General features: G+C 32.3%; 2 protein-coding genes across 5 annotated transcripts in view; one reads left to right on the top strand and one right to left on the bottom strand.

Moving 5' to 3' along the window:
- Positions 1-12,379, top strand: part of LOC127716576 (uncharacterized) — a 148,138-nt gene that overhangs the window by 84,201 nt on the left and 51,558 nt on the right. The window lies entirely within an intron of this gene.
- LOC127716572 (exocyst complex component 1-like) overlaps positions 11,489-12,379 on the bottom strand; it is a 98,106-nt gene continuing 97,215 nt past the window's right edge. For all 4 annotated transcript variants that reach the window (XM_052222801.1, XM_052222800.1, XM_052222802.1 and 1 more), the window contains one exon: positions 11,489-12,102. In XM_052222801.1, coding sequence (XP_052078761.1) covers positions 11,950-12,102 — 153 coding nt within the window. In that variant the 3' untranslated portion in view covers positions 11,489-11,949. The remainder of the gene's footprint in view (positions 12,103-12,379) is intronic.

Here is a 12,379-nt window from a genome sequence, read left to right as displayed (position 1 = left end):
CCAACTTCTACATAATACCATATAATAATAAAACATGTGGTATGATTGCAAATCAGACATTTCTACACCAAAGACTAAATGATGTGGATGTAAGCAATTATAGGTCGAGTATGGCCTTCATCAATGATGTATTTCTTTGGGAAATCTAAAAGAATCAATTAATCTAAAAGAATCAATTTTTTACATTGTAAACTGACACTTTCTATTTTTATATGGCTTACAAACTATTGGATCACACAGTATTCACCTGATACATAATAACCTGAATAATTCAGTCCCTCCCCGTAATCAATCTTTTCTACTTGCGAGGCCTGAATTCCTTACAAGCTAAAATCTTTTCACGAATCCTGGATTTTGATTGGTGCCCTGTAGAAGAGGTTACCAATCAACAGTATGGTAAATTTTATTGAGATAGGTCAATTCCGAGCAAGTTCTGATTCGGATTTTTCAGGTTATCTGAATTAAATACTTTAAACATTTCAAAGACTGATTGTTATAAGAAGGATTATATGAAACATTCTTCTTTGTTCAGTGTGGTAATCATATCAACCAATTCCTGGTGTTTTTATAAATAGTTGTTTATTTCATGCCCAGTGGCAAATTTTCCATGCGTATTCAGGATGATTCCATTATCATGTTTTTTGGGTTTTTTTTTTCATTAAACAAATTTATTAATTTTGGTAAAACCTATTCTGAAACTAAGAGAGGCTTGATATACAACTTGTATGTATGTTAAGTTTTATCATGAGAAACATAGATGCTAGCATGATTGTCTTTGCAGGAATAATAAATAGTATCAATATACATATTCTATGTGTTTACTGTATTTTCAGATGGATACTTCAATTCAAGGTATAAAATCTGATATACAAGGACAAAATGCTTACGTGCAGGTAAATAAATATTTGCAATCACCTTATCTTCCTGACTTTGTATCTTTATCAAAATAGGGAGATGTAGTATGATAGCCAATGAAATAACTACTCATAATACAAAAGGACAAAAATATTGATAAATACAGGACTGTCTACTTTTTAACTTTAAGTACAGAAAGATTGTACTATTTAGGATCAATAACTGTTCTGTTTATCAAACATATATAATGGATAAAGTAATTGGCTTACTTACCTTAATACTGAAAACTGAAAGTGAATATATTCATCAGATATAAGGAAAAACAAAGTTTTCTTGAAGACAATTCTAGCACGGTACAGCAAACTTTTCATTTATCTACTTTGAAATGCACAATGTATTCAACTCGTATAAAAATTATCATTAAAATGAAAACACAAGAATCTTGTAAAAGTGCTTACTAATTGTTGAAAACAAATAATTTTGGGATGATATCATAAATGCAATCAAGTGCTGGAATGAAACAAACTTATTGAAATCTAATTGTATACCATTATGCTCATCTGTCAGAGCTTATTATACAACAAGCACCGAGTATTCATTTTATTGCCAAAATACTACTTTTAGATTGAATGTTGTTTGCCTTACACCCGGCGGGATATATATTCAGGAAGAGCACAAACTAAAAAACTAGGCCCCGCTTGCGAATTGTTTTTGTGAGGCAAAAACTTATGCATACAAAACAAATTTCCATGACAATTTCATAAATTTTCACACATGCAATTGATTGAGGGTGTGTTCTCGGTTAATATGTGTTTTGTTAAAATCCAAGCCGTATGTATTTTGGGGGCATTTTCATAAACAATGGCACAGAAAATCATTTCGTGACAACAAGCGATACCTTTTACATTTAAATCCTTGCAAAAAAAAATGAATTTCAGAATTTTCATTTTTTATAAAAAAAAAACTAAGTTCTTAACACAATTTTGACTTGAAGAAACAGATTGGAATGTATATTATGCCTATATTATATATCAATTGTTTATGACATCCGACCACAAAAAGATGTTTCTCAAATTTGGGATTTTTTTTTTTACATAAAGAAAGTTTTTACCACTTTTATACGTCCGTCGAAGACGGGATGGGACGTATTATGGTATCCCAATGTCCATCCGTCCGTCCTTCAACACTTCGTACGATATCTAAAATTCGCATTATTCAATTCTCATACAATTCAACACAACATTATTATTGATGGAAGACATATTCCTTTCGAATTACCGTTAGACAGGTTCCTTTCGAATGACCGTTAGACAAAAGTGACTGCTGATTAGAGGTGACTGAAAGTACAGATTCAACTATATAAAGTATAAAATGAGTTTATTACAGGAGTTACTTCTTTACATCAGAAAAGATGGGTGCACTTGTCAGTGTGGAAACTCTGAACTACAAAGTATGTGTAATTATACTGGCTATTATATGATTAAACGGTTATTCACAGCAATGTATACTTGAATAATTTGTATTCCTATCGTATGACAGTCTGTTTCTATTAAAATAAAAGGACCTACTTGGACTTTTAAGGACAGTTCATTTGAAGTTCTGTCATGATTTGTACGTGTATTTTCATACATATGTAAAACTGTATATGTTAAAAATAACTGTTTATATTAGTCAGGTGAAAACTTAAATAGTCTATTGAGTATTCATCCTTGAAAAACCTGCATTCATTAAAAAATCTGAATACAACTCTTGTGTTATTTTTTCCAAACACTGACAAAATATAGTTGCTACTGATAATACCTTTAGATGAGCATATCACACTATACGTATATACCGCATTTACAACAACTTACTCTGAGTGACTTCCTACTTTCAGATAAAGACCATACATACATAAAACCATACACACTAGGACAAGATGTTTTCCAATTACATCATCAGATTAACCTAACATCAGAAATTCAAAAGGATGTTTATGGATATGTTACAGATATACCTGATATAGTGATGATGAATGATGGTAGACTGGTGTTATGTTTACCTTGCCAGCACAGACTATTAATATGTTATACAGATGAATCACGGGTAGACAGTATGCATCTACAGGGTGAACCAGTATGTGTTTCAACAGTCAACGACTCTACAGTCGCTGTAAAAGTATGGTATATTGATTGGTATATAGAGATATATGACATAAACAATGAGTTCAAACTTAAATCAATATCAGTACCTGGACTGTTGCAGTGGGGTGGCATTACAACTATAAACAACAAGTTAGTTGTATGTGTTGACGACAGACTACTGATCATAGATCATCAGACAGGAGAGGTGGTACAGACAATACAGACTGACTGTGATCCTGACAAGGTACATGGTTCTGGTGACAGAATATTCTACTGTGATTACGACAACAATTTGTACTGGTACAGTTATACTGATGACAGACATCACATCATCAAGTTACCATCAAATCCCAAAGGGATGACTACACTACAAGATGGAAGTATGTATGTGGTGTGTAAAGATGAATCAGTACATGTATCAACTGATGGTAAACAGTATAAAACTGTTAAAACAAAGGAACTTAAAACTGTGAATGTTTGGCATATAATCCAAAACAAAGACAACTGGTTACTTTGACTATAAACCGGAGAAAAGTTAATGTCTTCTATGAGAAATAGTGCAGTCTAAGTTACAAGGAATATTAACATTTCCATAACATAAAATGATACCAATTGATTTACATTTAAAAAAATTTTCGGATCGTTATGATCATGTCTTAGACCTACTAAGATATGTCATATTCTGAACTACTTATTTTAGTTTCTTTTTTAATTCATATAATCATTATTATCTTAAATGAGCTAACAAGTTATGTTGGTTGGATATTTGTTTTCATCTATCATTTATCAATCAACATTTTATTGTAGAATAGGTAATGTAAGTTGTTTAATTACTTCACATGCTTTATGTTTGTAATAGACATTTCATTTTTATGCATACCAATGAAGTATTTTCCATGTTCCCTTATCATGGCTCCTCATCTTTTTTACAAATTAAAAACTTAATTGATTCTGAAAAGAAAGAGTTTCTTATTTTTTTTTTTAATAACATCAATAGAATCCATATGGGTTCACGTCTGTTTAATTGTGATTGGTCATTTCATGATTTTGATATAATTTCTTCACTACATTGATAAAACAATTGTATTCAGCGTTTCGCTGCTTCATATTTAAATACACTTTTGGATTATTTCAGCTATTTTGCACAACATTGTATGTCAACTTAAAGAATAAGAGGACAAAATGTTATTTTCTGATTCAGTTTCAATTATAAATAAACAATTTTCTTTTAATGTTGTAGATACTGTTCTTTATTTAATGCTTGTGGATTTTAAATAAACATTAATATCATATTTCTTTGTTTTTATATTACATATACATGTATTTGTTTATGATATTAAGCTAATATGGATGTGGTATGCTCGTCATTTGAGAAATTTACTATATTAAGCAGGAGATTTTGTCAACACACCTCATATGTCTTTATGTTCATGAAAGATAGGCAGAAGATACCAAATGGATATTCAAACACTCTCTGAATCACCATTCTACATAGATATGCTTCACTTACCTGATCGAAGAAATGACGACTAGCTATATAAAAAGAAAATAGCAAAAATACCGAACTCCAAGGAAAACTCACAACAGTAAATATAGATAAGAAGATGTGGTATGAGTGCCAATGAGACAACTCTCCATCCAAGTAAGTCATTTATCAAATGGCAAAATCAAAAGCTCAAACACATCAAACGAATGGAAAACAACTGTCATATTCCGCATTTGGTACAGACATTTCCTTATGTAAAAAATGGTGGGTTAAACCTGTTTTAAAAGCTAGCTTAACCTCTCACTTGAATGACACTCGCATTGAATTCCATTATATTGACAACAATGTGTGAGCAAAACAAACAGACATAATAGGTAAAACTGTCAAAAATTGGGGTACAGCAGTCAACATTGTGTTATAATCTTTATCACTTTAAAAATAAATATCTATTTCAACAAAGAAAGAAAATTGGCATATAGACACTCTATAGACAAAGTACATCAGCAAAAATGAAAGACAAGAATACAAAAAATGACCAAAGCACAATCACACAATGGTGGGATGTATAAAGACCGAGCCACGCTAAAAGCATATTACCAAAAATGGACTAAACAGTAAAGATTAAAAATATACAAAGAAAAATAAAAAGAACACTAAAACACGTTATTAAGATGATAAACAACATCAGTACCTAGAATCTATACTTCAGGACCATTATGTATTATTTGTGAACTTGAAACGGAATATTTATCAACAAGGTCTTGGTATCTTCCGATGATTTTTTTTTTTTGAAAAAGGACGAGACGTTCTTTGACATAACCCTGGTTCAACAACTTTCTGCTCAGACACTGGTGACGTTTTATACAGTCTGAGTAGCAGCTGCAAGCTCTTGAATACCGAATGAATTGAGAAATGTATATCTAATATGCAGGTGAAGTTGGCGTATTGCTGCTGATGTGAGGGGAATTTATAATTTCAAAATTAAAATCGTCTCGTTTGTCATAGAATCTGGTACTAAGATGACCACTTATGTCAAATTTCAGGTATAAGTCTAAAATGAGGAGGAAACCGTGTCTGTTGTCTATTTAATTTCTAGTTCTGGAGAATATATTAAGGGAACCTACTCAGGAAAGATTGGATTGTTAATGGAAAGAACATCATCAATATATATGAATGTAAAATTAAATGATCTGGCTTCTTTGGTCTTCTTGTTTTTGACAAGTGTCTGAAGGAACTCCGACTCATATGAAAATAAAAAGAGGTCGGCAATGAGGAGCGCACAGTTCGTTCCCATAGGAATGCCGATAATTTGTTGAAAAGTTTACCTCCAAATTCAACAAATATTTTGTCAATAAGAAACTCAAGCATACTGATCACTTGTTCGTCTGTGTATAATGTTTTACCTTTTTGTTCATTATTAACAAAATATGCCGATTGGTTTCCCAAAACAATAAATTTATAGCGTATGCTACCATTTTTATATTGAAAAGCATTGTGGATTATTTCTTTTAGACGATTTTTCAATTTCACATGGGGAATGGTGGTATACAGGGTTGAAAATTCGAAAGTTTTGATAAAATTGATTTCAGAGAAAGATCGAGATTTAAAATTATCCTGAAGTTCTTTATTATATGGTTAATACCACTACGCGAGTTAACAGTTTCACAGTATTTCTGAAGACCCTCTTTCACAGCGGACAGCATTTTTGTCAATCTGATGGACAATTCCTTTGTAGAAAATGCAGATAAGCAGGCAATGTACCGTTGTTTGTACGGAATTTTGTGAAGCTTAGGTATCCAATAGAAACAAGGCAAGTTCTCAGAATTGCTGTTCAGTGTAATGTTCATTGACGCCATGCAGGACTTATGATTCGCCAAAAACTCATTCAACCCTAGATGATAAGAAATTGACTGTATGGTTTTCATTTTCATTGACATTTACCACACAGAGTAAGTGGTTAAACCATGTAGATCAAACTCCTCACAATTTCACCACTTAGTTATTATATGCGTCAAGTTTAGGTCACGGTGACCAAGTTTTTGTATAAAAATATAGGAACTTATCTAAATACGATTTCTAAAAGTGCATCATTCTTTTGATTTGAAGTTACTCAGATATCAACCTTGGCACAAGATAAATAAGTAGACTATAAATAAGTAGACTTTTACGGTTGCCTATAATCGTTCACATCCACTTCGTTTGAACTTTGGTGGATAGTTGTCCCATTGGCCATCATACCACTTCTTATTTTTATATTTAATAAACATACATGTATCAATCAGACCACATCTCCTCAACAGTAGGCTATAAAGGGTCCCAAAATGACCAGTGTAAAACAATTCAAACAGGAAAACCAACGGTATAATCTATATAAAAATCGAGAAACGAGAAACACTTAAGAACCACACCAATAAAAGACAACCACTGAACAACAGGCTCCTGATTTAAGACAGGTGCTAGCCTGTATGTATTTTAGGATACCTACATAGTAAATGGTACCCGAGAATAAGTGTAAAAAATTGCAAGGTACAGTACTAACATTAATCATGCTTATTTAAATTATAGTGGAATTGAAAAAGTAGGTGGCAACAAAGTATTATGAATTTAAGGTGGATAATATCCCAAGGATTCAATCACTGTCAATTCGTCGATGAAATACAGACCAAATCATTGCAACACAAACAAAAAACAACCAGGCTAACAACAGTCAACACAACACTACAAAGAAAACTTGCGGAACAACCTGAATACCACCAAAACGAGGCTTGAACTCAGATCCTCCGGAATGATGGACGTTTCTTTTGCACTAGTGACACTTAACCCGAATAATTCAGTCCCTCCACGTAATCGGTCTTTCCTTCTTGCGAGGTTGTAGTAATCGTAGATCGATCGGTGGAATATAACGACTGAATTATTCTGGTTAAGTGACACTGGTCGTGTTTCTCGTTGGAGTAACATCCGGTTAACTGAATATTAAATGCGTTCGTAAACTTTCGAACAGGATGCTGTAACTTAGCAATTAGAAATATCCATTTGGTTCTAAGTAAGCAGCTTCACTCTACCGCGAAAACAATGATAGCATTTGTAGGCGCTGGTATGTTGTCTCATGTTGAGACATATACCCTATAATCAGGTGCTACTGGAATGTTTCTGTAGAGAAATGAAAACATGTAAATCATCCTTCTAATTGTAAAATTAATTTTGTTACCTACCCACATTGTTAATTTCTAGATACTAGTTAAGAAGCAGACTTGCGCGCTTACAAACATGCTTGACACCGCTACATTCGTTATGTGCCTGCCCAAGCCAGGAGCCTGTAATTCAGTGGTTGCTGTTCATGTCTGTCATTTTATTTTTCGTAAATAGTATTGTTATGAATTAGGCCGTTATTTTTCTCGTTTGAATTGTTTCACATTTTGTATGCAGACATTGGCAAAACTGCGAAATCAAATATCCACGAAAACACATTTTTTCTTTAATCCATTAAAATAAATGAATTCACAGTACACCTTTTCTTGAAATAAACAGGATATGCAATTGTAGGAATATCTACCTAATTCGCATCCCCAGCCCAGTAACTCAGTACTTCAGTAATGTCATTAAGATACGTATGTTGTCTTATTAACATTTTACGGTTATAAAACTTGGAAATTAAGAAATGCATCACACCACATTCATTGCTCTGATTCCGCGTCAGGGTTTTGACCCCACTTTTGGGACTTTTTGCTACATTGTAGATCAGCTCCGCAACGTTTGTTTAAACTTTTGGATTTTCAAATATTTTGTGTCGAGCATCACTGAATTGTAAGAATGAGCATCTAGACAAATAATTGTACTGTTTGTTGTTACTTGCTTTTATAAAGATGTGAATATAGCATGCTAGCCCGATAAAATATGACATTTCGCCTATACGACGTTGTGTACATTGGTAGAACACAAATGGTAATTGGAAGTTTAAATAGTACACCACTGTTTTATTTTATAAATTACTTTGTAAATGTATGTACAAATGCCTTATTCCTTTCAGTGATAATAAAATTTAAATACATGGAGTATATTTCGCTAATCAATGCGTTCAAATTAACTATATGTGAACACACTTTTTATTTAATTTTATTTTGAAGAATCTACTATTTAAATATCTAGTAGTGTGCGATGAACGCTTTGTAATGCATCACTTGCTTGTCTACGTCCTTAATCACTATCTGATGAAATATACTCGATACTTGACTTTACCTTTGTTTTTTAATAGAACTGTGAATTCATTATCATTCGTGGGATACCAATTTTTGTGGAGTTCGTGTGTACAGATGAACCGCCAATTTCAATATTCAACGAAGAACACATTTTCTATAGGCTTGTATGAAGACGTTTGTAAAACCATGATACCAAATATCCACGAAAATTCATTTGTTTCCTTAATTCACGAAAATAAAGGAATCCACAGTATTAATTAATTCTGTTGCCATTCATTATGGTATGAGAAATTTCTGTTACGGGTTTGTTCAGTATTTTCTTGACACCTGATAGTCTTTCGATTGAATTTCACAATTTAATCCTATAAAAACAATTCATTTGATCATCATGTAATTTCTGGCTCTAACATGAACAGTCATTATACAAAGGTATGTGGTATGATTGCAATGAGACCATTATTAACCAGGGACGAGTTTTCATCTTTCTTCTAAGTATTACGAACTTTGTCGAGAGGAAATACAAACTAAATTCATTGTCGAACCTACGACCTCACGCACTCAAGTGAAAACTAACAAGTCTGGTTTTTTTTATGAAAAATTGCGCGCAAGTAAGGTAAAAATAGCTGCATGCGCTTATTCTGCGTATACAGAAACATATCTTGCCATAAGCCAAAAGTTTACGAGTTTTTATAAATTCATTGTTTCCTTGTAAATGGGGCAGTTTTTTTTCATTAGAATTGTTTCACATTGTCATTTCGAGGTCTTTAGCACTCTAATCGGTATCTGTTTTGCTCATTGTTTAAGACCTGCAATTGCTTAAATCCACGTTATTTGAACTTGTTGTACAGTTCTTTCATTGGTATTCATACTACATCTCTTTATTATATAATATTCAGTTGAATCTATTTAGTTACCAAAATACGTAGATACAGTGGCCTTACCATATGAATGATGAACTTGAATAATAAAAAAACTGTTATAATGATGTATGTGAAATTGTATAGTTTTTATCATAAGGAATTAAATTCAGATTAAAGTGAGCTTTTTTAGATTTTCGGTGTATACTTCACAGAATGAAGGGCGGTTGTAGATCAAGTAATATTCCATTTCTGAGACCTGAACTCAATATATAGATCGATAGATCGATGAATGGGAATTGTAGAGTGACATGAGAGGCATACTTCCAAAAGGTAATCGGCAACCTGAAATCCGAGTATTAATCTTTGACATGTACTCGATGAAGGTCGGTCATTTTGGGAGGATGGTAAACTCCTAAAGATGCGGAATTACAACATGCAATATAACTTTGCATTATCTGTTATATTGGATCTGAAACAAACGTAACACTTGCTGTAGTAAAGGAGTATAAACGACAATTGATGAAATGTTTAAATACATTGTATAATGTAGTTTATGTGATGCCATTATCAAATCCTATAATGAAAAGTGAATTTTATTTAGCTTTTTCTATCAGCAGCTGGCTTTAAATTCTTGTGTTTTGTTGTGATGATCCAGGGAGAAAAAAAACATGATAATACAGAAATGGGGTCCTTATACTGTCTTGTTATATTCACAATATCGATCAAATTCTTTCGCATTTTAGGCGAACCAAAATTGTTCTTTTTATTTTGTTAAACATTATCATAACAACAACGACATAAGGAAATACCTGTACTAAGTCAGGAATATGACAGTTGTTTTCCATTTGTTTCATGTTTTTGAGCTTGTGATTTTGCCATTTGATAAGGACTTTCCGTTTTGAATTTTCCTTATAGTTCGGTATTTTTGTTATTTTACTTGGGTATTTAATGTCAGAGTAGTTGGTTTGGACATTAAACAGAAGTGTGGACTGTATTTGGTAAACCAAAACAATATCTATCATCTTAATGCCTATGGTCAAACACTCTTTGATGTATCAACTAGTTTGAAAACTGCTTGCAGCAGACGTTGACATCAATGACTCTTAAAATCGCCTCCCTAAACTTTGTTAAGGCAACTTAATACAAATACTGGTATCTGCTACTAAACAAAATCTTTTATAAAATCCGTACTAATGAAAAGTTTCTGCAGTTCATCCATTTTCAGAAAACATTATTATATCGCTTACATATCATTCTGAGCTCTATGTCAGAAAGGTGTTTCATATACAATCATACATCTGTTTGCTTTTATATCATATAACATTTACTCTCGGTACATGTATTCAACTTATGATTAATTGCTTTAGCAGACAGCCAAGTTTTCCTAACAGCTTAATGTGATTCTCTGATGCTTATTGAGGAGCGATTGGTATAACCTCACCGCACCTCACCTATCCTCTTCATGCCGGTTGGCATTTAAGGCCCTAAATTGGTAGATTGGTATAACACACAACCTAAATTAAACAAGATAATATTTGGGTGTAGAATTTATGATAATTTGTTTAATCCTTTTTAGCAGTTAAAACATTGTTACTGTAACTTGTCTATTTGGCTATGGAGCATTTAAACATTAGGGTTCATGTATAAAATTACTGGAGTCATTAAATAAAAGGCATTGGTCTACACAAAAAACACCAAACAAATAACAGTGACAAAATATAGGAGGGATTCTTAAGGTAAAGGCAGAGTTCTTGAATGTAAACATTACGAACTTGTTTTATAGATCTAATATCAGCTCCTTCTCTAGATGCATTAATGTTTTCACTAAAATCTGATATATAATTATCTTATTCTTGACTAACATACTGTAAATAGTGGCATTTTGATCTTATGCATAAAAAAAACGATCAATTAACCATAACTTTAGTATTTTGTTTATAAAGGACTACCAATGACAAGTAAAAGCAGTTCATTTGGACAACTTTATTAAATGAACAATACTATTGCACTTCATTAACAGGTTAGCACATATATAAATACATCCTACATATAAGTTTGTTTTACATGAATTACATATATGAAATGGGTTCACAATTCAAATTTAAAATTAATTCAGTATGTGTAAATCTGTGCTAACAGTATTAAAATTACCTAGCACATATAAACTAGGCAGGGAAATACCAACCAGAGGTATTTGCTTAGTTTCACGTGTGTTTTATAGGACAAATCCTTATTGGCCTATTCAGTGTTTACAACTTCTCATCAGGTATAATCATTGGTATATATCACTCATATATATATAATCACCGTTCTATCTGATGAAAGAAGGAAAAACTAAACAAAACAATTTCAAACACTTATTTATATAAATGCCTATACTCTCTCAGTCTTGGAATCTCTTGCCTTTGTACTTTTCTGTATCCAACTTCTCAGTGTGCCTGTGCAATTTCTGAGAAGAATTGAAGAACATCAGTGACACTAAATGACAATGATATACCAGAATCTGGATAACATTTATTTATAAGGTCCTCATAATGTTTGATTTGTTTGATAAATTCCTCCTGCATTGAAAACCACACTACCTACAATAGAAGAAAGATTTATGTGTGTGGATTGATATGTCACTATTGACAATTCCAAACATCTTTTTATAAAAATACTGATATACTTAGAGTTCGTAGTTATTTGTATTAATGAAATCCGCAAAAAAAAACATTTTGGGACCTCCTCGGAAAGGAATGCCAAACACTTAGCCAAATGAATAGTTAGCTCTGAACCATGTTAATCATGTTAAAATAATTTCAAAGGATCTGAACCTCATCATTTCATAAGAGCTTCTGAAAAAAATGACTCTATCTC

Source organism: Mytilus californianus, unplaced genomic scaffold (assembly GCF_021869535.1).
Source record: "Mytilus californianus isolate M0D057914Y unplaced genomic scaffold, xbMytCali1.0.p SCAF_9, whole genome shotgun sequence".
NCBI classification, from domain to species: domain Eukaryota; kingdom Metazoa; phylum Mollusca; class Bivalvia; order Mytilida; family Mytilidae; genus Mytilus; species Mytilus californianus.
This window is presented reverse-complemented; position numbering and strand designations above follow the sequence as displayed.